General features: G+C 50.4%; 1 protein-coding gene across 2 annotated transcripts in view; it reads left to right on the top strand.

Annotated features, from left to right (window-relative positions):
* The window catches only part of WDR62 (WD repeat domain 62), a 48,948-nt gene that overhangs the window by 19,296 nt on the left and 3,321 nt on the right, over positions 1-26,331 (top strand). Inside the window, exons 8-25 of one of the 2 annotated variants that reach the window (XM_027514166.1) lie at positions 347-507; positions 2,027-2,201; positions 4,688-4,825; positions 6,287-6,465; positions 8,625-8,716; positions 10,756-10,881; positions 14,339-14,406; positions 14,488-14,609; positions 15,330-15,405; positions 16,693-16,804; positions 17,064-17,127; positions 17,841-17,963; positions 19,485-19,618; positions 21,905-21,957; positions 23,160-23,378; positions 25,192-25,319; positions 25,617-25,720; positions 26,076-26,183. In XM_027514166.1, the coding sequence (XP_027369967.1) occupies positions 347-507; positions 2,027-2,201; positions 4,688-4,825; positions 6,287-6,465; positions 8,625-8,716; positions 10,756-10,881; positions 14,339-14,406; positions 14,488-14,609; positions 15,330-15,405; positions 16,693-16,804; positions 17,064-17,127; positions 17,841-17,963; positions 19,485-19,618; positions 21,905-21,957; positions 23,160-23,378; positions 25,192-25,319; positions 25,617-25,720; positions 26,076-26,183 (2,182 nt within the window). Of the gene's footprint in view, positions 1-346; positions 508-2,011; positions 2,202-4,687; positions 4,826-6,286; positions 6,466-8,624; positions 8,717-10,755; positions 10,882-14,338; positions 14,407-14,487; positions 14,610-15,329; positions 15,406-16,692; positions 16,805-17,063; positions 17,128-17,840; positions 17,964-19,484; positions 19,619-21,904; positions 21,958-23,159; positions 23,379-25,191; positions 25,320-25,616; positions 25,721-26,075; positions 26,184-26,331 lie in introns of both variants that reach the window. The other variant, XM_027514165.1, reaches the window with a different exon arrangement.

Here is a 26,331-nt window from a genome sequence, read left to right as displayed (position 1 = left end):
CCCACCCGGCTCCCCCATCCCTGGGATTCTCCAGGCAAGAACACTGGAGTGGGTTGCCATTTCCTTCTCCAATGCATGAAAGTGAAAAGTGGAAGGGAAGTCACTCAGTCGTGTCTGACTCTAGCGACCCCATGGACTGCAACCCACCAGGCTCCTCCGTCCATGGGATTTTCCAGGCAAGAGTACTGGAGTAGGTGCCATTGCCTTCTCTGTTGTGTTGTGTAAGTAAGTTCAAAATATGGGCTTCTTAAATGCAAAAACTATAAAGCTTTCTGGAGGCCCACGGCTGACCTGATCTGGGCCACATGAAGCACCAAGTCCACTCGGGTCCCCTTTGCCCCCACAGGTCTCCCTGTCTTCCTGCCTCTGTGTCAGCCAGGAGCTCATCTTCTGTGGCTGCACTGATGGGATCGTCCGCATCTTCCAAGCCCACAGCCTGCAGTACCTCACCAACCTGCCCAAGCCGCACTACCTGGGGGTGGATGTGGCCCAGGGCCTGGAGCCCAGGTACTGCCCGGCACGGGGAGGGAGAAGGGCCCACCTAGAGTCTGTCTGCCAGTATCTACCCATGCTTCCCGATCCATCTGCTTACTGGCAGCCCTGGGCTGGAAGCAGGATACAGACCCTAAGGAGGCAGCAAAATCTCATGATGTCTGTAGTTTAATGCATACGTGCTCAGTCGCTCAGTTGTGTCCCGCTTTTTGTGACCCTATGGACTGTGGCCCGCCAGGCTCCTCTGTCCATGGAATTCTCCAAGTAAGAATACTGGAGTGGGTTGCCATGCCCTCTTCCAAGAGATCTTCCCCACCCAGGGACTGAACCTGAGTCTCTTACGTCTCCTGTGTTGGCAAGCGAGTTCTTCACCCCTAGCGCCACCTGGGAAGCCCACGGTGCTGGGTGATGGATGAACATAAACATTTGAAAAATGAAAAAAGGTCATTTCAGATAGTCATAAACGCTTTGCTGAAATAAAGCAGGGACTCCAGGAGAGGGTCTTGGGATGGGGCTGTGTTGACTGGGAGGCTGGGGGAGGCCTCCCGGTGACATGAAGCCAGCTGTGTGGAGAACTGGGTCCTGAGAGCGAATGCAAAGGCCTTAAGGGGACAGCACACTGGGCTCAGTGTGTCATGGGGACAGCAGGAGGCCATGTCGCTAGAGCCTGGTGTGCTGGGTGGGGGACAGATAACAAATGAGAACACTCATGGAAGCTGCTGAGAGGGGCTTGGAGCCTGTCCTGAAATCAGTGGGCAGCCACTGGGACCTCAGGCATTGGTGTTACTTGGTGAGGCCTCGAGTAGTAGATCCTCTGGCTGCCACATTGAGAGAGAGTGGAGGGGCTGAGCTGTGTTATATCTTCCTGCTTTGTTGTCAGTCTGTGGGGGTGGTGGGTACCTGGGACTACCTCCTGGGTAAGCGTTCGGAGAGGGTGCCCAGATGTCACAAAGGAAGGAGAAGATGGACCATAGTGTGTTGCAGTGGTCAGCTCTGCTACTTTCCGCTGTGAGCTCTGTGGCCTCAGGCAGGTCACTGTACATAGAATATAGGACCTACCTTTCCTGGAAGTTGTGGGAATTCAGCACAGCTAGAGCTCTCAGCTCAGCACCCTGCGAGTGCTCAGTAAACTGTAGCTGTGGTAGGAAGGTCCCAGGCCAGGACTGGTACAGGGAATTTTGATTATGTGTTGAGGCCAAGAGAGAAGCCATGATCCTGTGCTCAGAGAGGATGGATTTTGTGCCGAGTAAAATGAGGGGAGAGAAGTGTTGACAGAAGTTGAAAACTGAAACACTCTCAGGGGCCAGGCAGAAGCTTCCAGTTTACAGCCTGTGTATTAGAAGCAAAGCAAAGGAAGAAGATGAAGCGAACAGTAAAGTCGGAGTGGGAGAGCTGGGTTACCACAGAGATCATCAGAGATGGCACTGCCAGGCAGGAGGCTGCTCGGGTGTCACCAGAGGCAGCTGTCACTACTCACAGTGACATTGGTAGTGACTGATGACTCACGTGGCCCTGTCAGCTTCCTTTTCCACAGGAAGGCAGAGGCCACCTACCCGGATACAGTGGCGCTGACCTTTGACCCCATGCACCAGTGGCTGTCCTGCGTGTACAAGGACCACAGCATCTACATCTGGGATGTCAGAGACATCAACCAAGTAGGCAAGGTGTGGTCGGAGCTCTTCCACAGCTCCTACGTCTGGAACGTGGAGGTGAGCCCCTCTCCCCCTCCCCCTCCCCCTGCTCAGCCCCAGCCTGGGAGCTGAGAAAGCTTCTGCAGAGTTTGGGAAGCCCGTTCAGCCATACCTGCCAAAGATACTCCTGGACCCCTACTGTGTGCCAGGTGCTGTTCTGGGTGCTGGGGACATGTCTGAGCAGGAAGCTGACATGAGTCTGCATCTGGAGCTCACATCTGGGTGGTAGAGTACACCTATGGACAAATCAGTCTAGAACATGCCGAGTACAATACCTCTCTGAAGCAAAACAAAGCCACCTAGCAGGGAATGGGATCAAAAGTGCTATTTTAGAAAGGAGAGTGGTCAGGGAAAGCCTCTCTGAGGGTGTGACATTCTTCTAGTGAGGGACCTGCAGGAAGAGGGGTGAGGCCAGCCACCACTGGGGGTGTGGCAGGTGCAAAGACCCCACAGCAGGAGTGTGTGTACCTCAGGGAGCTTTCTGTCAAGGGCATTTGTGTACTTTACTGCTTTTTTTTTGGATTTCATTATTTTATTTTTGGCTGTGCTGGATCTTTGTTGCTTCGTGGACTTTTCTCTAGTCACAGAGAACAGGGGCTACTCTCTAGGTGCGGTCCGCGGGCTTGTCTTGTTGAGCATGGGCTCTAGAGTTTCCGTAGTTGCAGTTTGCGGGCTCTGGAGCACAGGCTCAGTAGTTGGACGCACCCAGTTGCTCCATGGTATGTGGGATCTTCCCAGACCAGGGATCGAACCTGAGTCTCCTGCATGGGCAGGCAGATTCTTTACCACTGGGCCACCAGGGAAGCTTGCTTTTTTTTTGTTTTTTAAGTATTAAAGAAGTCTTTATTTTCTGAGAATGAATCTGTGGGACTTTTTCATTCTCTGAAGATATTCAAAGTACTTCTTGCCAATAAAGCAACTCTTGGAGAAAGAATTGTATCCAATTTTTTTTTTTCTGAAAATGTTTGTGCTAGATAAATGATGTTTTCAGTGGCTCAATTCAAGACTGTGAGAAATAACTTCATTCTTTTGAATAGGCATTATCCAGCTCTTTGCTTGAATGTATCTGCCTTCATGGATCTGACATTTCTGTTGCTTGTACTTTTCTCACTTAACAAGAATATTTTTAAAAAATAATTTTCAAAATTTATGTATAAAAACATTTTTCTTGGGAAAAAACATGAAATATTACAGATAAAGCTAAAGTCTGTTTTGATCTTTTAATAACTTTTTATTCAAAGTCTATTTTATCTAACATTTCTATAGACATGCAAAGCTCCCTTTTAGTTACTATTTGTATGGAGCATCTTTTTCTCTACCTTCACTTTCATCTTGTATGTATCTTTGAATATAAAGTCAGTCTCACTCTTTCTTGTTTTGGCCACACCACATGGCATGCAGGATCTTAGTTTCCCAACCAAGGATCAAACCCACGGTCCCCTGCAGTGGAAGCACAGTCTTATCCATTGGACCTCCAAGGAAGTCCCAACTGAATTGCTTGTGGACAACATATAGTTGGATCTTTTAATCTTTCTGCTATTTATTTCCTTTTGATTAGACAGTTTAACTCATTTACATTTAAAGTAATTCTTCATAAAGTAGGTCTTTTTTTTTTTTTTTTGAGTAGGTCTTACTCTTACTATGCCACATAAGAGAACTTAGGTTGTTGTTCAGTCACTAAGTAATGTCCAACTCTTTGCGACCCCATGAACTGTAGCACACCAAGCTCCTCTGTCCTCCACTATCTCCCGAAATTTGTTCAAATTCACGTTCATTGAGTTGGTGGTGATGCTATCCAGGATTTACTCTTGCTATATCTTTGATGTTTCTTAATTCTTTTATCACTACCTTCTTTTGTGTTTAATTGATTTTTTTGTATTATTCCATTTTGATTTGCTTCTCATTTTTTCTTTTGTATATTTTAAAGTTATCTTCTTACTAGAAGATTATAAGTAACATCTTACATTTTTAACAAACTAGTTTGAAATAATAGCAATTAGGTTCAATAGTATACAAACACTCTGCTCTTTATGTAGTTCTGTCCCTCCTCCTCTGTGTTGTTATTGTCACAAATTATTCAATATCTTCATCATTGTATTTTCATCAACACTGATTTCATTTTGTTATTTATTTGTTTGTTTATTTTTGGTTGCACTGGATCTTCGTTGCTCCCTGCGGGCTTTCTCTGTTTGTGGCGCGAGGGCTTCGCTTGTTGCAGAACATGAGCTCTGAGCCCTCAGGCTCAGTAGTCGTGGCTCCCAGGCTCTAGAGCACAGGCTCAGTAGCTGTGGCACATGGCTTAGTTGCCCCAAGGCATGTGGAACCTTCCCAGACCAGGGGTGAAACCTGTATCCCCTGCATTCCCTGGCAGATTCTTAACCACTGGACCACCAGGGTAGCCCTGGAACTTACTATTTTTCACAAAAATCCAATAGTAGGTCACAGTGTTGTCATCAAAGTGGTTGTACTGAATCGCCCTTTGCCTTGTTCTCTGGGGACTGTAGGTGTATCCTGAGTTTGAAGATCAGAGAGCTTGTCTGCCATCAGGATCTTTTCTGACTTGTTCCTCAGACAATACCATCCGCTTCTGGAACATGGATAGCAACCCTGACTCTCACTGGCAGAAGAACATCTTCAGTAATGTGAGTGGCTTCATCGTGATCTGTCTGTTAGGAGGAACAAAGGCCTACTTGAAGCTAAATATGAGGGCAGGAAAGAGTTTTATGGAACCTGGGTGTTCGACTTCACTAGGGGCAGGAATCAGGAACCAAGGCAGGTCACTTTCTGGCTCCTCTCTCAGTTTTCTTTCTCTCCCTCTCTAAATGGCATGGTCTTTCCTCTTTGCTTTCCTTTGAGTCAGCTCCTACTCTCTTAAGTGTATGTGAACACAGCTACTCCAGGCAATCCAATATACTCAACAAAGAAGAAATTGTTCCCCAAGTCTTGGGCTAGAACCCTCCTGGGGAGCACGTGATGAGCCAAACCAGGCAGAGGTGTACCCTGTCTAGCAATGACTGGGATGGGGTGCTGACATGATGAGAGGCTGGGGAGAAAACAGTTTGCTGGAGAAATGTTGGGTGTTGCCAGGTCAGTGAGAGAGCTTCTCTGGGGAGCTAAGGCCTAAATCATACATTCATTGATTCTGCAGTTACTACCAAGGTCAGTGCTAGGTGCTGTGTTGCATGCTGGGGACACATCAATGACTAAGACACATTCTTCTCTCATAGCACCTCCAGTCTAGTGGAGGAGGCAGACAATGAGCCAGTAACTACACACACTATGATATACTCCCAAGCATAATAAGTACTGAGAAAGAAAGTTGTGAGGTATGAGTAGGATACATGAATAGTCATCTGATTCTATCTGTGGCACTAGGGGCAGCCTCTAGAGGAAGAAATAACTTAGATGGGAGGACTGGGCAGCGTAAAGAGGGGAAGGGAGAGTGTTCTACACCAAGGGACAAAGGCCTTGAGATAGGAAAGAGCTTGGTGAGTTGGAAAACCCAAAAGAGGTCAGTGTTACTGGAACATATCCCTTAATGCAGGATATGTAAAGCAAGTGCTCCTTTCCTACTACCCTCACTAGCACCTCTTCTCCCCCTACCATCTTCTCTTCTGCACCTGTGATATATGTGTTGTATTTGGTTATACACAATAGAAAAAGCCCAAACAAGAGGTAAATGTTTGATTTTCTGGCTTATAAAAATAGCCTAGTGGTTACAAGTCCAGGCTGTTTTGGCAGCTTTAGGAAGCACTTAGAGACCTAAGAACCATGCATTTTGAAGGAGTGGCCCTTGTCCTCATGACCCAAGATGGCTACTGGAGCACCAGTCATCACATCCAAGTTCCAGGCAGCGGGACAGTGGGAAGAAAGAAGAGTTTTCACTTGCTTTACATCTCGTTGACCAGAATTTATTCACACAACTTCATCTAGATGCAAAGGAGTCTGCGAGGCATAGTAATTATTCTGAGTGATGAAGCTTCCAAGTCAGAAACGGAGTTCTCTTGCTAATCAAGATTGGGAGACTGGCTGTAAGGAGACACAATGGCAGCGGTGCTTCAGAGTTACTCATAGCACTGACCTCAGCCTTTTCCTCTCTGCAGACCCTGTTGAAGGTCGTGTATGTGGAGAACGACATCCAGCACCTGCAGGACATGTCACACTTCCCAGACCGGGGGAGCGAGAATGCGATGCCCGTGGACGTGAAAGCTGGTGTTCGAGTCATGCAGGTCAGTCCTGATGGCCAACACTTGGCTTCAGGCGACCGAAGTGGAAATCTGAGGCAAGTGGGCCCTGGCGGTGTCTAGGGCACACCTCCCAGCTTGGGCTCAGGTGCTCAGGGCAGTGGGGAGGAGCCCTGGCCTTGGCACCTCCAGCTGCCCGTTGGGAATGAGGGAGTGTGGGTAGCAGTCTGGTAGCCAGCCTGCCCTGGGAACATAAGTTGAGAAGGGGCTTCCAGAAGGCTGGCTCCCAGTATATCAGAGTAGTTACCTAGGGACTGGGCCATGTGAACTTTGCCTGCCGAGTGGACAGGCACACTTGGATGATGCCAGGGCAGGGGACACCTTCTTGGCCCCATGGTTCCACTGCTGAACCCTCAGAGAAGATGCCAGCTGGAGCTGGGGTGCTAGGAGAGGGGCCGGAGGATGGGACATCTGAGGGCTCAGGCTGTTCACCACCCTGCAGAGGTTTTTCAGGATGTGACAGGCCCAGTAGGTGCTGACAGAACGTGAGCCCTGTCATAGGAATCAGGTGTAACGTGAGAGGGTGCAGCAGTGACAGCCTGGATGCTGGGTCTCTGGCGGGATGGGAGGGACCAGGGGCGCTGGAGACCGTGTGGCCATGACGGGGCAGCCGCCACACAGCACCGGCAGACAGCCCACGTCGGCACAGATTCCCGTCATCCAAGAACAACAGAAAAAACTTTCTGTGCGGATTTTTTTCTGTGAAATTCTATGGTTTTTAAACGTTAGCAGCTGTTTTGGTGTCAGTCACTGATGAGGCAAACCACGCAGGTCGGGGGACTGCTCCGGGTGACAGCATCCTGGTGTGAATGGTGAACAGTAAGGAGAGCTAACAGGCATCACGGCCTTCTCCCAGGCCGGCCGCTGGCCTGAGCACCATGGTATCGAGTGATTTAATCCTCTCAGCGACCCTCTGGTGTCAGTGCTGTTATTCGCACCACTTTCAGATGGATTTGCTGAGGAAAGAGGGTCCGAGTGGCCAGGCTGCGATCACACAGGTGGAGGATGGAGGAGCTGGGATGACCATTTCTTACTTCAGTCATGGATGACCTGTTGTCTGATTTCATTTGGCAAGAATATGCGGAAAGTCTGGATTTGAGACCCTTTAAGAATGAGAGGGAGTTCCCTGGCAGTCCAGTGGTTAGGACCAGGCTTTCACTGCCAAGGGCCTGGGTTCAATCCCTGGTCAGGGAACTACGATCCTGCAAGCCCTGGGGTGTGGCCAAAAAAATTAGAATCAAATGGTCCCACCTGGGGAACTTCTCTGGTGGGCCAGTGGCTAAGACTCTGCTCATCCAATGCAGGGGACTTGGGTTTAGTCCCTAGTCAGAGAACTGGATCCTACATCTACAGCTAACAGTTTGTGTGCCACAAGTAAGACCAGGCACACCGAAATTAATAAATATATATATTTTAAATGTTCCCACCTGGGACTTCCATGGCAGTCCAGTGGTTTGGACTCCGTGCTCTCACTGCCAAAGGCCCAGTTTTGATCCCTGGTCAGGTAACTAAGATTCCACAAGCCACACAGCGTGGCCAAAAATCAAAAGCAAAACAAACAACAAAAATGTTCCCACCCATAGGGCCTGTCTTTGAGTATGACCTCTGACCCCTGCCCCACCTCCAGTGATCACCTCTAATAATAGCCCTCCCCTAACCCTTGTTTCGGAGAAGGCAATGGCACCCCACTCCAGTACTCTTGCTTGGAAAATCCCATGGACGGAGGAGCCTGTTAGGCTGCAATCCATGGGGTCGCTAAGAGTCGGACACGACTGAGCGACTTCACTTTCACTTTTCACTTTCATGCATTGGAGAGGGAAATGGCAACCCACTCCAGTGTTCTTGCCTGGAGAATCCCAGGGACGGGGGAGCCTGGTGGGCTGCTGTCTATGGGGTCGCACAGAGTCGGACACGACTGAAGTGACTTAGCATAGCATAGCATAACCCTTGTTCCCTGAGGGACCATCCTAGGTGTTAACCCATGGAACCACAAGGGGCGGGGTGCCTGCTGAGGTGCTCCCAGGCTTGGGAGCTTTCTGGGTGCTGAGAATGGTCAGGCACCTGTAGTCAGTTGGCCAGGGCAGGGTATTCTCTATGTCTCCCACATGGCTGCTCTGACCTTTTCTAGTAGCAGAGCACCTGGGGCTGAGGGCTGGGGGCGGTGGACAGGGTACAGCAGGCAGTGTGTGTCTCCCAGGATCCACGAGCTGCACTTCATGGACGAGCTGGTCAAGGTGGAGGCCCACGATGCCGAGGTGCTGTGCCTGGAGTACTCTAAGCCAGAGACAGGTGAGCCTATGGTGGGGGCACGGCCTGCCTGGCAGAGCCACTGGGACGGGTAGTTGGTGTCTGGTGGGACTGTGAATGACAGCTAGGGCTCCTGCATTTAATAAGAGTTCCTGTTGCCAGGCCCTGGGATCAGGGTGGCTGGGACTCCTGAAAGCAAGACCCTGCAGGCAGGACTTGACCTGCTTACCCTGGTCCCCAGCACCCCACACAGTGCTCAGGCTGAAGAGGTCAAGGTTAATGAGTAAATGGATGGATGAGCTCCTTCTCTGCTGGAAAAGATAGATCAGTAGTCAAACATATTCTTTTGAAAAAATTTGATGCTTATAGAAAATTTTCAAGAATATCATCATGAACACCTGTAGATTCTTCACAACTCCCCAGGTTTTTTCTTTAAATCCTATCTAACCCTGTGAATATACATATGACATTATCTGCTTCCCCTCTTTCCTTTTCTCTCGATTTGTGCATGTGTGTCTATACACATTCATAATAAAAGAATACCATGTATATAATTTTTTTTCTTTTTAAAAAAATAATTTTATTTATTTACTTTTGGTTGTGCTGGGTCTTCATTGCTGCTTGAGCTTTTCTCTAGTTTTGGTGAAGGGGGCTGCTCTCTCGTTGCGGTACATGGGCTTTTCGTTGCAGTGGCTTCCCTTGTTTCAGAGCACGGGCTCTCGGGTGTTTGGACTTCAGTAGTTGTGGCACGTGGGCTCGGTAGTCGTGGCTCCCAAGCTCTGGAGCAAGGGCGCAGAAGTTGCAGTGCACGGGGTTATAGCATGCAGGATGTCCTCAGACCAAGGATCGGACCTGTGTCTCTTGCATTGGCAGCCAGGTTCTTTACCACTGAGCCACCAGGGAAGCCCTGTTTTTTTTTCTTTTGCTAAACCACTTGAGAGGAAGTTAAAACTACTTGAGAGGAAGGCATGCTGTCCTTTCACTCTGAAATGCTTCTGTGAGCATTTCCTAGCAATGGGAACCTCTGTTTACCCGACCACAGTGCACTTACCCAATGCACATCTTATCAAATCTGTCGTCTCTAGTTGCAGAGCACTGGTTTCTCTAGTTGCTTCTCTAGTTGTAGCGCTCAAGGCATGTAGGATCTTAGCTTCTCGACCCTTGTTCCCTGCATTGGAAGGCAGATTCTTAACCACGGACTCACCAGAGCGGCCCTATCTTGAGTCCTCATTCCCATCTTGCCAGTTTTCCCAGTCGTCTTCGGCAGCCTTTGTCTTTCCAGTCCAGGTTCACCCTTTAGTTGTTGTGGCTCTTTTGTCATCTTTGTTCTGGTGCTGACGCGAGGCTTATTTCTACAGCCTTATCTAGTTTCTCTTCATGACTTTGTCTTTCTGCAGAATACAGACCAGTCGTCTTATAGAATTTCCTTCCATTTGGATTTGTTTGTTACCCTCATGTTTTGATTCTGATGATACCTTTTTGGCAGGAATATAATGTTGGTGAAGTTATATACTGATGAGGTTAATATTCTTTCCCATGCTCTTCTTTTCTCCTTCCTTCTCCCATACTCTGTTCTGCCAAATTTTCTCTGCATTTCTTTTCATCCAGTACACCTCTCCCGAGCTCCCCTCCACCTCAGATCACGTGTCAGGCCTTAGACCTAGCAGGTGCCCAGGGTAGGCACCATTTGAGGGGGCCAGCACGAAGGTCCAATGTCTACGTGAGGCTCATGCAGCCAGAGTGCAGAGAGTGAGGAGGTGGGTGGAGTTTAGGAGAGGTTGAGAAGTTGGCAGGGCCTCCCATGGCTGCCAGTAGCTGGACTGGGGAGGAAGGCATACTGGGCTTTGCTGAAGTGTCTGGTGTGGACACAGGTGGAGGAGTGTCCTTGTGTACATCAAGATTCATCCTGCGCGACCCGGTGGTGAGGGATGTAGAATGCCAGGGTCTGGGGCAAGTTGGCTGCAGTTAGGAAACCAGAGATCCCCGTCCACAAGGCCAGGAAAGCTTGGTCACGCTGCTGTCTAAGAGGCCAAGCCATCAAATGGGTCCCCGGGAACCCAGGACCTCCTTCTCACCCACAGGGCTGACTTTGCTTGCCTCGGCCAGTCGGGACCGACTGATCCACGTGCTGAACGTGGAGAAGAACTACAATCTGGAGCAGACCTTGGATGACCACTCCTCATCCATCACGGCCATCAAGTTCACTGGTAAGTCCCTGTCTTCTACATCCTGCACCTCATTCAGTGGGCTCCTTTGGCTGCACATAACAGCAGAGTCCCCTTCAGCTTAGAGAAAAAAGGGAGCAGCAACATCGGATTCAAGCCCGGCTGGATCCAAAGGTTGAATGTTTTTTTTAATTTATCATTTATTTAGTTGGCTGTGCTGGGTCTTAGTTGTGATACTCAGGATCTTCCATCTTGGTTGCAGCATTCAGGATCTTTAGTTGTGGCATGAGAATTCTTAGTGTGGGATCTAGTTCCCAGACCAGGGATTGAACCTGGGCCCCTTGTATTGGGAGCACAGAGTCTTAACCACTGGACCACCAGGGAAGTCCGCCAAAGGTTGAATTTTTTTAAGTTATCCAGACTGTCTCCCTCTGTCGGCTGTGCCTCTCTTGGGTGGACAGGGTCTCAGTCATTCCTGTGCTGCTGGAAAGACACTTCCCCTCTTCCTATCACTTTGGCAGAAATTGAGAGCTGACTTTCCGGGTACTGACTTGAGGCACCACCCCTTTCCAGGACAGTTATCAGTGCCAGAGCTTTGGAGTATCCTCTTAGGCTGGGTCTGACTCCTATTTCTCCAGCTCCCACCCGCCTCCACCTCTGATCCAGGAGAACTGACATTAAGCGAGTGCCCTAAAAGGAAGTCAGAATGCCAGTCCAGGATGGGATGGGTGCTGGGGACCTTGGCAGAAAAATGGGTGACAGCGACAATTACTGGAGGCTAATTCCATGCTGGGTGATGACCCTTGTGCTGTCCCAGCAGTTACCCCACTTGACAGCCAGAGTCACACAGCCAGTATTTTGCAGAAGGCTGTCTTCCTTCAAAGCCGTCACTCAAACAGGCAATTGAAGGGATCCCTCCGAGACTGAAAAGATTCAGTTTGGAGATCCCTGGCCAAGAGGAGGTGAAGCAGGCCCTTGTAGGAGTTTAAATGATCAGAACCCAAGAACGTATTCAAAACTATATTCAAGAAGAATCCATTTATGGAGAGAATATGTCCCTGTGCTCCATGTTCTTGACTAGGAAGAGTTTTGTACATAGAATCTTGTGGCTGAGAATGTATCCCTTGGTCTTCCCCACTTTCTGCCCTGTCTCTGTCTAAGGTGATTAGGAGCTGAGCAAAAACAGGTTAACAGTGTTTGCTATGTTGTGATGTGTGTGGGGGCGGGGGGTGGGTGTGGGTGTGTGTGTATGCACAGTCGCTCAGTCATGTCCAACTCTTTGTGACCCCATGGACTATAACCTGCCAGGCTCCTCTGTCCCTGGAATTTTCCAGGCAAGTATACTGGAGTGGGTTGCCATTTCCTATTACAGGGGATCTTCCTGACCCAGGGATCAAACCTGCATCTCTTTGTAAGGTCCTAATAAATGCTGATCAGCTCAACTTTCTCAGACAGCCTTAAAAAACTGTTTAGACCACCCCATTCCACAGGGGAGAGGTAGGTAGAACAGATCAGTAAATCTTGGGCTATGCCCAGCAGTGACCTTAGCTTTAATGAACGGTCTACATCCAGGAGAGGTGATGACTGGCCAAGAGGGTGACCCACGAGTTGGTCCTTCTGGCAGTGTGGACCTCTGTTAAAGCCCCGGGTAGTGTGAAAGGATGGGCATCCTAAACCCAGCTCCTGTGAGCCCTGCTCTGGCTGAGCTGGCTCACCTGGGCATTGTGCTTGAAACATTGATGATTTGTATAACTGGGCACCAGCCAACGGAAACTGTCTGAAGCTACCCAGCTAAAGAATGTCAGTCTTTGAACTCTTTTCTTTGAATCATATATTCCAAAAAGTGAACAGAAAATCTGTGAATAGTTTACAGCATAATACAATGAATATCCACATCAAAGTTCACAGTCGGTAGGCCTGAACTAGACACACCCTTGTTTTTAGCTAGAGACTGTTCTGATTGATCCTGGTCCTAATCTTGCTAAACACATGGAGTCTCCACCCCAGGTTAGAACACATGAAGTCTCCACCCCAGGTTAGGAAACAAAACATTACCAGTAACTTGCAGGCCCTCTCTGGGTCCCTCCCACACACAGGGCTCTCTCCCTTCTAGGACCAGTGACTCCCACTTGAGTAACATCTTAGCTTGTAGTGTCAGGCCTGGGAGCTTGCAAATGTCCTGTCACGAAGGAGCAGCATCCATTGTACCAAGGCTCTACATGTTTTATATTCATTCTATCTTTTCATCATCACTACAACTCTGTGAGGTACTTGTGCTCTGATTATTCCTCTTCTATAAAGACAGAAGCCTAAAAGCAAGAACATCGATAGTACCTACCAGCTGGCAGCCACTGTCTGGTAGGTACTATCCCAGGGGCTTCAGTGCCACTCCACGGGGCAGTGGCTGATACAGGCTCATTGAACAGACAGGAAGCTGAGGCTCAGAGAGAAAGCTTGGCTTCCGAGCACAGTGTTTAATAACCAGAGGATGCCTGGATCAGCCCTGGCCCGGTCCTGACTCTCTGCACCCTGGGACAAGGACTGTGTGACTCTTGAGCCCCTGAGGGTTCACATTTGCAAAAATGTGGCTGGTGACAGTCAGGAGGGGGAGGCTCAAGTGTCACAGGGCCTGGCCTGGGATCTGTGTGGATTTATTTTCTTTTTTGGCTGTGCCACGTGGCTTGTGAGATCTTAGTTCCCTGACAGGGACTGAACCCAAGCCCCCTGCAGTGGAAATGTGGAGTCCTAACCACTGGACTGCCAAGGGAGTCCCTGTACGGATATTCTGACCATTCTTTTTTATATTTTTATTTGTGGCTGAGCTGGGTCTTCATTGCTATGCAGGCTTTCTCTAGTTGTACCAATTGGTGGCTCCTCTCCCTTGTGGCACACAGCCTTCTTACTGTGGTGGCTTCCCTTGGTGCGGAGCACGGGCTCCAGCGTGCATGGGCATCACTAGTTGTGACGCATGGCTGTCAGTAGTTGTGGCGCACGGGCTTAGTTGCATGTGAAATCTTCCTGGACCAGGGATCAAACCCACATCCCCTGCATTGGCAGGCAGATTCTTATCCACTGGACCAGCGGGGAAGTCCCTCTGATTGTTCTTGATGGCATGAGCCTCCCAGCAGCCTGCCTGTCTCCTCTTGCTGCCTGCTTCAGTCACGTCTCCACTCTGTGGCCTGACTCACTTTTCCGAATCCCAGATTAAGCCTGGTGCCCCTGCTTCCTGTATGCACTTCCAGGTGCCCCTGGCCTGTTTCCCTGTATGCTCTTGCTCTGCAGGGCCTGCCTTGCCCACTGCACTGTTCGTACCCCTTCACGCACATGGCTCACAGCTTACAGAGTCCTCCCACCTGCCAGCACTCCTGTCACCACCTCCAGGAAGCCCTCTGTGATGCCCAGCAGAGTTCCCTTATGGTAGGGTTCCCTAGCTAGGATCCCTAGCCCTAGTTGGGCTCAGAGGGGCCCAGCCCTACCTCATGACGGCCTCCTCCTCCAGGCAACAGAGACATCCAGATGATCAGCTGTGGCGCCGACAAGAGCATCTACTTCCGCAGTGCCCAGCGGGTAGAGTAGAGTGGCCTCCTTGGGGGCTGGATGTGGGGGCTCCTCCGGGGTGTCCTCTGAAAACCCCATCTGCCCTGCCAGGCCTCGGATGGACTGCACTTTGTCCGTACCCACCACGTGGCTGAGAAGACTACTTTGTATGACATGGACATCGACATTACCCAGAAGTACGTGGCCGTGGCCTGCCAGGACCGCAATGTGAGGTGAGGAGCTGCCCTGGGCGGCTCGGTCGGCCTGGCCTCAGCTAGTCTCTGGGCAGGGCTTTTGTGGGTCTGTCTTCTCATGAGTTTTCTTCCCCCGCCCATCACTCCCTGAGAAGCTGGGTGGAGTGGAGGGACCCAGTGGGTGTTTCTTAGGAGCTGGGCTCACCCAGGCCTTGTCTCCAGGTCAACAGTGTGTTCCCTGGCTCTCAGGAGCCTGTGTGGGGTAATCAAGAGGTGCTGACATGGTTCATCAACCTCGTTTCTTGAGTATGAGAGTCTGCGGGGAAGAGAGAGGGAGTCCCCAGCCCTGCCTCCGTGGAGTGCAGGGGAGGACAGACAGACAGATAGTGACAGCATGGAGTGGTCAGGGCTGGGATGAGGAGAGCCCAGAGGCTTCGGGGGACATCCATCCCACCTGGGGCTCAAGCAGGGCTCACAGGAAGGGATATCTGAGCTTAGACTGGGAAGGATATGGAGGAATGAGCATGTCCAAAGAGATTCTCCATCTCCTACATTTGCTTATTCCAATTGTGTGCCAGACATAACCTCTATGACCTCAGCCTGAGACAGGGTCCCATTCCCTGATACAAGGTTTCAATCCAGGCAGTGAAGGAAAAGAGGTACTGGGGGCTTCCCAGGGAGAGGAGGGCAGCAGGTAAGGTTGGAACAAGAAGGAGTGTGGGTGGGGCCATGGTAGCCACTCCTGCCCTCACCTTCCAGAGTCTACAACACCATGAACGGGAAGCAGAAGAAGTGCTACAAGGGCTCCCAGGGTGATGACGGGTCCCTGCTGAAGGTGAGGAACTGGGGCCCTGGCTGAAACCACACCCAGACACACACATACCCCTGTCTGTTTCCTGCCCTATTGAGCCATCTGATATATGGGTCCTTCTGAGCATGGGATCAATGGATCACATGCTGGCCAGCATCCACTCAGGCCTGGCTGACTAAGGATGCTTGGGAGCCAGGAGTGGCCCCAGCAGCTCTACATTTATTTACTGAACCCTTCCCCAAGTGGGGGCGTCCCTGGTAGCTCAGCTGGTAAATAATTTGCCTGCAATACAGGAGACCCTGCTTTGATTCCTGGGTTGGGAAGATCCGTTGGAGAAGGGATAGGCTACCCACTCCAGTATTCTTGGTCTTCCCTGGTGGCTCAGCTGGTAAAGAATCCTCCTGCAATGCGGGACACCTGGGTTTGATCCCTGGGTTGGGAAGATCCCCTGGAGAAGGAAACGGCTACCCACTCCAGTGTTCTGGCCTGGAGAATACCACGGACTCTATAGTCCATGGGGTTGTAAAGAGTCATACACAACTGAGCCACTTTCTTTCACTTTCCCCAAGCAAGGACATTTAAGTAGTTTCCATCTGAGTGGCAGCAGAGTGTGGTGGGAAGAATCAGAGAGGTCTGGGGTCCCTCTTCAAATTTTCCCCCCTGCCTGTGTTATCCAGGATGAGGTGGGAACCTTCTCAAGAGTCTCTGGACTAGGGGAGTTGTTATAACGCTCCAGAGTCAGATCCTCTTAAAGTTCTGCCTCGGGCTGTCTGTGACCTTGGGCAAATGTCATCTCCTCTCAATCCTGTTTCATCATCTCTAAAATGCAAATAAAAAGAGCCTCTAGAGGAACCTCTCTGGAGGTCCAAAAGCTAAGACTTCGCCTTCCAGTGCAGGGGGGCAGGTTCAATCCCTGGTTAGAGAGCTAAGATCCTACATGTCTCATGGCCAAAAAACCAAAACATAAAACAGAAGCAGTATTGTAACAACTTTAATTAGGATTTAAAAAAAATTTTTTTAAGCCTCTTTCACAGGAGTCTGTGGGGGAAATAAATCCACATACATACAGTACTTAGCACAGGGCCTGGCCGCCATTAGTACCATTGTGATGGTTGTTAATTTCTTTACCTGTGAATTGGGGACAGGAGCTTCTACCTACCATGGGTGTGTTGTGAGGCTGACTTGGGATGAGTCCACGTACCTAGCGCCCAGCACAAGGGGGTCCTTGGTCAGTGGGGCTGTGATATTGAGACCCCAGCCTCTGGGAAGACGGAGGCCACCCCAGTGTCACGTGGGCGCTCTTCTCGGCAGGTCCACGTGGACCCCTCGGGCACCTTCCTGGCCACCAGCTGCTCTGACAAAAGCATCTCAGTGATTGACTTCTACTCAGGCGAGTGTGTTGCCAAGATGTTTGGCCATTCAGGTGGGTGTGCCTCTCTGCTTGGGACCCCTTCGCACCTGCCCTCACCCAGCCTTCTAGCTCAGAAGGCCAGTGCAGGACTTCCTTGTGGTCCAGTAGTTAAGACTCCCTATTCCCAACGCTGAGGGCCCGGGTTCGGTCCCTGGTCGGGGAGCTAGATCCCACAACGAAGATTAAAGATCCCACATGCTGCAGCTAAGACCCGGTGCAGTCAAATAAATAAATGAAAAAGACCAATGCAGCTTCTCTGCTCTACTTGCAGAAATTGTCACCGGCATGAAGTTCACCTATGATTGCCGTCACTTGATCACCGTGTCCGGAGACAGGTGGGAAAGGCCTGGAAGCTGCCCGGCAGGGCCTCCCTCTGGGAGTGGGTGAGACCTATCCTATGGGGAGAGCCAGGGCTCAGACACTAGAGCCCGGTGCCCACAGCTGGAACTCAAAGCATGCCAGCTTACTCTCGCCGGACAGTGTGCCAAGCCCTGAGTTCAAATCTAGACCTGCCACTTACTTGTACCCTGAGCAGGCCATTTCCCCTTTCTGAACCTGAATCTCTGTGAAAGAGAGATGAGCCCGAGACTTCCCTGGTGGTCCAGTGGTTAAGACTTCAAGCTCCATGGCAGGGGGCAGGGGGTTCAATCCCTATTCAGAGAACTAATATCCTGCATGTTGCATGGTGGGGCTAAAAAAAGAGAGAGAGATGACCCCATCTGCCTTGAGAATCGTAGGTGAGGGTCAAATGAGATGACATATGTCAGTCCCTTAGCACCTGATTGGTGTCCTAGGGCGTCCCTTTTGTCACTGTTTGATTTACTACCCTCCCTCACGGCTGTCTTCCGTGTTTGAGGTCTTCAGCACAGCCTTGGTTTACAAGGGGCCCTGGACCCCACCAGGCTGTAGACCTGCACTGAGCTGATGGGAGCTGTTTTCCAGGCCAGGGAGTAGGGTCTTGGCTATGGTGACACAGGTGGCTCCGGGGTCAGATGACTTCCGTATTCACCGTTCCTCCTCCTTCCACATCTCTCCTTGGCCTCTGCAGCTGTGTCTTCATCTGGCACCTGGGCCCTGAGATCACCAACTGCATGAAGCAGCACTTGCTGGAGATCGACCACCGGGAGCAGCAGCAGAACACGAAGGACGGGAAGTGGAGCGGCCACCCCAGGTCCTGGCAGCCTCCTATCCATTCACCAGAGGGCTGTCTTCTTGCCCCGGCCTCCGTAGGGAGTGAGGCTGCGGACACGGGCAGGGCCCGGACCCAGAGCCTGCCCCTTATGCCCTCAGGGCCTCAAAGAGCAGATGAACTTTATGGGGGTTTGATTTTTGTTTTCATTTATTGGGGTATAGTTGTTTGACCATGTTGCGTTAGTTTCTGCTATACAGTGGAAGTGAATCAGCTGTATTTTTGCGTGTATTCTCTGGGAAATGGACTTTGAACACGAAGTTACAGTAACACACGTGAGAAAGGCTTTGAAGTGTAAAAGTGCAAGTGCTAGGAGAGCCTGTGAGCACTTGGTGAGGAGCCCTCGGGGGGCTGTGGGGACTAGAGGAGGCCCCCAACCCAGCCCTCGGTGCAGAGGGAGGAGGTCAGGGAAGGGTTCAGGGGAGCAGGGATGTCTTCTTAATCTTTAAATGGAAGTTGTTCTTTCACTTACATCCCTGAGTTTCCCAAACCTATTTCTTAAGTCTTTAAGTTCCAAGACCAGTTTTATTTGGAGTGAATTCCTATTCTGGTCTTTGATTTGGGATTTTGGTTTGGAAGTTTCACTTGGAGTGGGAGGTTTTAAATTTTCTTCTCTCCTGTCCCTGGAGCTGTCCCTGTCTCTCTCTTTTTTTTTCATTTATTTATTTTTGGCTGCCCTGGGTCTTCATTGTTGCATATGGACTTTTAACTGGGGCTGCTCTCCCTTGAGGTACACACGGCTTCTCATTGCAGTGGCACCTCTTGTTGCAGAGCACAGGCTCTAGGTGCGTGGGCTTCAGTAGTCAGTGGTGCACAGGCTTAGTTGCCCCACAGCATGGGGGATCTTCCCAGCCTAGAACCCCGTCCCCTCCATTGGCAGGTGGATTCTTAACCACCAGACCACCAGGGAAGTCCTCTCTCTCTGTCTTGAGGCTTTGCCACTGCCGTCCCCTGGGGACCAGGCCTGACATGGCCTCATTTTCTGCAGTCATCTTGAGGTGATGCAGATCTAGGGACCAAGGGAGTGGACAGCTCTTTGGCCCTTGAAACTAAAATCTCATTGCTAACCCTGCTTTCTGGAACAGAAGCCAGCAGCTCAGGATTTATGCCCTACCATCTGCTTTGCTTTCTGTTCCATTGCTGTGGGCCTTGAAGAGTGTGTCTTATTTTTTGAGCCCAACCTTTGTTGTTTTTAGTTGCTAAGTCATGTCCAACTCTTTTGCGACCCCATGGACTGTAACCTGCCAGTCTCCTCTGTCCATGGAATTTTCCTGGCAAGAATACTGGAGTGGGTTGCCATTTCCTTCTCCAGGCCAGCCTTTGTTATGTGTCATTTATTGTGACAGTATGTTTCTAGCAGAGGGGTTGTAGCAGGTGAGATCTCCCAGCCCCGTGTTGACCAGAAGCCAAGAGTGTGCTCTTACGGACCCAGCCCTAGGCAGGTCCCTTCTCCCACCCCATTTACCTGTGTTTCTCTCCTGCCATCCTTTTTCTTGTCTTCAGGCAGGAGATATATGCATCCGTGCCTAGTGAGATTTGCTCCCTGAGCCCCGGAGAGCAGACGGAGGATGAGCTGGAGGAAGAATGTGAATCTGAAGAGCTGCTGAAGACCCCATCCAAGGAGAGCTTGGATCCAGGTTGGGAAAGGGGCCCTATTTTGAACTCTCAGCAGAGGGATCATTGCTGGGTTTTGGCCACTACTTTCACAGCCTGACACATACTGAAACTCAATAATCACATCAGTCAGGACTCTTTCAGGGTCATAGCAACTAGACTCTCACTGGCTTAATTTAGAAAGAGGATTTATTGGTTCCTGTAATGGAAACTTTGAGAGTATGGGTTCAGGCATAGCTGGATCCTGGTAGTCAGGTGACATTAAAGACACAGATGTTTCTCCATCTCTTGGCTCTGCTTTTCTGTGTTGACTTTGCACTCAGGCAGACTCTCCCTGTTAAAGGGGCAGAGTATCCCTGGCAGCTCAAGGTTATAACACTAGAGAAGAAAGCACCTCTTCCCCAACAGTTTGGAGTCCTCTGCTCATGACTTAGATTCCTGCTATAAGTCACCCACCAGTTTCTGATCCAGCCACTGTGACTAGCCAGCCCTGAGTCGTGTGGTCATCACTGAGGGCAGAGGCTTTAGTCAACTCCACTTGAACCATGTGATCAAAGGCCAGGGGTGAGTGTAAGGGGCTGTCCCAGGGGGAAAACAGGGTGATGTTAGCCAGAAGACAAACCAGATTCTCTTGTTCAGGCAGAAGGGAGAGAAGTGGCTCAGCGAGTTTGAGAGGCCAGGCCCTCCATGAATTCCTGCTTCCTTGCATATTGCCTTGGCTTCAGCCCTCATGTTGCAAGATGGCTGCTGAAGTTCCAGCCATCAGAGACATGATCAAAGAGGACATTCCCTCCTGGAATCGCCTTTATGGAGCTTCTTCTTTCCCAGAAGCCCCTGCAGGCTTCTTGCTGGTCATGTTGGCCATAATAGCTCCAGCTGTGAGAGAGCTTGGGAATGGTGGCTAACCTATGTGCTCTTAGTGAAGCTGGTGGGCTCTGCCAATAGGGAAGAAACAGGCAGGGGCCCCCTGGATGGCTGATTGGTAGGCAGCAGCCATGTGAGAATTCAACCTGGGGAAAAAACTAAAGAATAAGCTCATTTTCTTTGTCACCACCCTCACATCCAGTCCAACGTCTCTTCCAAGGTGGTGTGGATCCTTTCAGGCCTTTTTCTGAACATTAGTATACATAATATACACAGGGAGCATCTATGTCTACAAATTATATTAGACTGCAGATATTCTCCTGTATCTTTTTTTCTCTCAAAACAATCTCACTGACTACAAAGCAGAGGCCTCCCTCTTTTAACCAGTAGCATCACCACTGATTGTGCTCCAGGGGGACACTGAGATGTTTTCTTTTTTCTTTTTTGCTTTATTTATGTACTTTTATTTTTTAATTGGAGTATAATTACTTTACAACATTATGTTAATTTCTACTGTTCAACACCGTGAATCAGCTATATGTATACATATCCCCCTCTTGAGCCTTCTCCCCCATTTGGGTGTTTTCTGACTTTACACTGTTGTGAACGAGGCTGTGCTGACTACCCACCCCGACCCAATGCCACCTCCTTGGCCATGTGTGAGGGTGTTTCTCTAGGACAGAGTGCAAGGACACGTGCTGCTGGATCCCAGGATTAATACACTTCTTATTTTAAAAGATAACGCCAAGGGCCCTCCAAATCCAGTGGCTGCCCCAGCCAGCAGTCAGTATTAAGCCCGCTATTTCCTCATACTTTTGCCAATACTTGATAGTTTGAAGCCTTTTAATTTTGGTCAATCTTAAGCTAGTGGTAAAGAACCTGCCTGCCAATGCAGGAGACGTAAGAGATGCGGGTTCAATCCCTGGGTCAGGAAGATCCCCTGGAGGAGGAAATGGCAACCCACTCCCGTATTCATGCCTGGAGAATCCCACGGACAGAGGAGCTATGGTCCATAGGGTCGCAAAAAGTTGAACACCACTGAAGCGATTTAGTGTGCGTGGGGAAAACATATCCCATTGCTTAAATTTGCATTTCCCGTAAGACTTCCCCGGCGATCCAGTGCTGAAGACTTCGCCTCCCAAAGCAGGGAATGTGGATTCCATCCCTGGCTGGGGACTTAAGATCCCACGTGCCTCACATCCAAAAAGAAACTGAATGTAGACAGCAGAAGCAATATTGTTAACAAAGTCAGTAAAGACTTTAAAAATGGTCCTCATCAAAAGAGAAATCTTTAAAACAAATGTGCATTTCCCCGACAGCTAGTGAGGCCAGCCATCTTTGGATGTGTCATTTCCTGTGTGGTCTCTGGAGAGCTGCCTCTTTATGTTCACGGTGGTCTCTTGACTTGTTTATTCTCTTTTCATGGATGTTCTGTGTCTCTTCAGATCCTCAGTGCCTGCTGACCAACGGCAAGCTGCCGCTCTGGGCGAAGCGGCTGGTGAGTCTGCCGGGGGAGAGGGACGCTTAGAGGCTAACAAAGTACAGGTGCCTTTTCCCCTTCATATCTTTACTTTCCATGGAGAATCCTTAGCATGGTTTCAGTCTCTGTTTAGACAGCTCTTCATTCATGCCACAGGTATTTACTGCATGCCTATCCTGGTGGCTCAGTGGTAAAGAATCCACCTGCCAAAGCAGGAGACACAGGTTTGATCCCTGGATCGGGAAATCCCCTGGAGAGGGAAATGGCAGCCTACTCCAGTATTCTTGCCTGGGAAATCCCATGGACAGAAGAGCCTGGTGGGTTACAGTCCATGGGGTCACAAAGAGTTAGATACAACTTAGCGACTAAAACAACAATAACAATTATTCACAGCACACTTGGCTCTGTTCAGGTTCTGTTGAGTCTTCTATATGTATTGTTTAATCATCATTGATGTCTGGGCTTTTCATATCCCCTGTTATTTCACAGATAGGAAACTGAGGCACAAAGCGGTTAAGTAACTTGCCCAGGGTCACACAGCTAAGAATTAGAGAAGGTGGGATTGACCCTAGAAGGCTGGCTCCAGAACCCAGGTTCTCAAGCACCCACCCTTCCACTGTCTGCCAAGCAAGTCTTAGTAGGAGGCAGTGGTAAGCAGGATCAGGGAAGCGGCAGAGAAGAGAAGTGTACATATCTTGGGTGTGTTTGAGTGGCAGAGTTGCAGAAATGTGAAGTGTGAGGACAGAATAAGAGGAACAAAGGAGGACCTGAAGGTTTGGGGCCTGAGTAGCTGGGAAGAATCACTGAGATGGAAGACTTGAGGTTGAGTTGGTTTAGGGGGAAGGGTCAGGTGTCTTCAACATGTTTGCTTTGAAAGATTGCTAAACATCTATGTGGAGATGTGGAGCAGTTGCATGAGGACTTCTGAAGTTTAGAGGTAGGTTTGGGACTTCCTGAGCAGTCCAGTGGTTAGGTTAAGACTCCTCTGTCACCACTGCAGGGGGTGCAGGTTCAATCCCTGGTCAGGGAACTAAAATCCCACAAGCCACGTGACATGGCAAAAAAAATAACAAGGTTCTGCTGGAGACAGATGCCTGCAAGTTGTTTCTGAGTGAGATTTAAAGCCCCAAGGCTGGAAGAGGGTCTGTACAGTGTTCCTCACCCTCACTGGTATTGGCAAGCTCTTGGCGAGCTGCCTGAGCATCCCCTTGTCCCCTCAGCTAGGAGATGATGACGCAGCAGACAGCACGGCCTTCCATGCCAAGCGCAGCTACCAGCCGCATGGCCGCTGGGCAGAGCGGGCTGACCAGGAGCCTCTTAAGACCATCCTGGATGCCAGGGACCTGGACTGCTACTTCACCCCCATGAAGCCCGAGAGCCTGGAGGATTCCGTCCTGGATGCGATGGAGTCGCAGAGACTGGCAGGCCTGCTGACCGAGGTATGGACTGCTGGCCCAGCCCCACCCATAGCACGCGCACCACGACCGCCGGTTGAGGAGCTGGGGCTCAGCGTGCATGCATTCTGAAAATAAGGTTCACCATCCCACTCTAGGAGAAGGGCATGGCAATCCTCTCCGGTATTCTTGCCTGGAGAATCCCTTGGACAGAAGAGCCTGGTGGGCTACAGTCCATAGGATTACGAAGAGTTAGACACGACTGAAGCAACTTAGCAGGGAGATGCCAGTCTAGGGATGTGAGGGGTTAATGAGATAGCAGTGAGCAGGTGGATGAGCCCTGGGCCTGGTGCACAGGGAAACGTCCCAGAGCAGACCAAGAGTCAGGAAGGCGCTCACTTGAGGGTGAGAGCTTGGGCCCCAGGGCAGGCCTGTACCTGAGTGGAGGGCATTTGAGCAGGTGGTGCCCCGGACCTACCCACTCCTGGCTATGTAACTTGCAGCAAGGCTTGATTCTCAATTCTCTGGTCTTTGGTTTTCAAAAATACGGTCATTTCAAAAAAGACAAAAAAAAGATGGCCAAGAAAAAAGATATCAAAAAGTCATTTTTTAAAATGGTCATAGGGACTTTGCTGGCAGTCCAGTGGTTAAGACTCCACACTTCAAGGGACTTCCCTGGTGGTCCAGTGGCTAAGATTTCTTTCAAGCTCACAATGCAAGGGATCAGGGTTCAATCCCCGGTCAGGGAACTAAATTCCACATGTTGAACTAAGGATCTCTCACGCTGCAGCAAAGACCCAGCACAGCCAAATAAATAAAAACAAATCAATATCTTAAAATAAGACTCCACACTTCCAAAGCAGGGGGCACAGGTTTGATCCCTGATCAGGGAACTAAGATCTCACATGCTGTGGGACAAGACCAAAAAATAATTAAAAAAAAAAAAAGTTAAAAATGGTCATTAAAAAAAGAAGCCCTCAGAGGGCTTTTATAGTTATCCAGGGCCATAAACAGAGTCTGGGCCCAAAAAGGTGCTAACATATCTTTAGATCTTATTCTTTTATTTTCCAAACAAAATTCTTTTTTGATATAAGTTTTCTTATGTAAGTTTTCTGATCCTGAAGCTAAAGCTTCAGTACTTTGGCCACCTGATACAAAGAGCCAACTCATTGGAAAAGACCCTGATGCTGGGAAAGATTGAGGGCAGGAGGAATATGGGGGCAGCAGAGGAAGAGATGGTTAGATAGCATCACTGACTCAACGGACGTGAGTTTGAGCAAGCTCCAGGAGACAGTGAAGGACACAAGAGCCTGGTGGGCTGCGGTCCATGGGGTCACAAAGAATCAGACCCGACTTAGCAACTTAACAACAACATAAGTTTCCTTATGTGGCATAATATAAGTGCAGTTAGGTACACAGATCATAAAACCACAGTTTGCTGAATACCTGTGTACACACTTAGGTATCCACCCCCTAAGTCAAAGTATGTAGAGCATTTTCTGCCTCTTGATCTTGGAGGATGACCCCTCTGCCCGTGCAGTCAGTACCCTCGGTGAAGTAACCAGCATGCTGACCTTGGTCACCATGGATTGGTTTGCCTGATCTTGAGCTTCATGTGAATAGACTCTTACTGGGGGGAGCCATACCTGTTCCTTATCTGCTAAGGGGCAGATGAAATGGAGGAGCAGCAGGAAGTGAGCTCATGACGGCCCCGCCTGGGCCTTGGCTCACAGGGAGCATCCAACAGCGAGGCCTGCCATCTTTCCCGTCGCCACCGGTGTGGGTGGAGAACCTTGCGGCTCACCCGGGCCCTGGGGCTCACGGCTGCCTCTGAGGGCTGCTCTGTCCTCACCCACAGTCCGAGAGTCCCCAGGAGGATGGCTGCGGGCACCCTTCCTTGTCACCCCCACAGCAGGGATCTCCTGAGGCCAGCGAGCTCATCACCTGCCCCCTGGAGACAGAGGTGACAGTCACAGGGATGGACAGGTGAGTTCCTTAGTTGGAGAGAGGAAGCCTCCACTGGTAGGCGCACCCTGGAAGAACTGCGCTCCGCTTTCTCAGTGGGCCTGAGGGAGGGAGGCGGAGGGGTGAGGCTGCGACCTGCTTCCCTGGTTCCAAGAAGGGGTGCGTGGAGGGCGCCTTTGGTGCCGGCAGGAGAGGCCAGGCTGTGCTCCCAGCAGGAGCAGGTGCAGATGCCCAGGGCTTCTGGGTAGGGGCCAGGTGTTTCCTAACCAGTGTGTCATTTTTCCCTCTCCCCACCCATCCCTCACCCCCGGCATGTAGTGAGTACTGTGCGGAGGAGGTAGTGGAGGCGTGCGGAGACCAGCAAGGGGACCCCTTCCTCCCGGTCCCCTCAATCGGCTCGAAGGACCGGAGTCCACCTGAGGGTGAGTGGGCACCGGCAGCACACCTTGCAGTCATCTCTTTGTCCGGCCAGACCCCTTTCTGGGCACTGATGGTGACTGTGACCCAGTCTTCCTGAAGCTCAGAGTCTGTCATAGAGACAGACATCATCCCTGCTGTCTTCACCCTAGACTTCTGGAGCCCAGCTGCCCACCAGTGGGAGCCCAGCTCTGCGTCTCTCTCGAAGTGTAGCCTTGCTGGCCCGTAAAATAGGGCATGGGTCCTACGGTCCCCCTTCTTCAGATGAGGGAACTGAAGCCTGGAAACCCGTAGCCGCCTTACCTGACTCACCCATCAGGGCCCAGCTTTGGGCCCCTGACCCCACCCACTCTCTTCCAGACTCGGGGGAGTCAGAGGCTGACTTGGAGTGCAGCTTCACCACCATCCATTCCTCCCCTCCACAGCCAGACACAGAACCTCAGTTTGACACAATGCCCCCCATACCAGGTAAGCAGCGGCCACATGCAGAAAAGGGCAGTGCGTGGGCCTGGCCGGGTGATGGCTGTAATATATAACCACTGGCCATACATCAGTCCTGCACCCCCAATTCCCTCCCCTAGAAGACAGAGCCATTAGCCCCGCCTTCTCTGCCTGG

Source organism: Bos indicus x Bos taurus, chromosome 18 (genome assembly GCF_003369695.1).
Source record: "Bos indicus x Bos taurus breed Angus x Brahman F1 hybrid chromosome 18, Bos_hybrid_MaternalHap_v2.0, whole genome shotgun sequence".
Lineage (NCBI taxonomy): Eukaryota > Metazoa > Chordata > Mammalia > Artiodactyla > Bovidae > Bos > Bos indicus x Bos taurus.
This window is presented reverse-complemented; position numbering and strand designations above follow the sequence as displayed.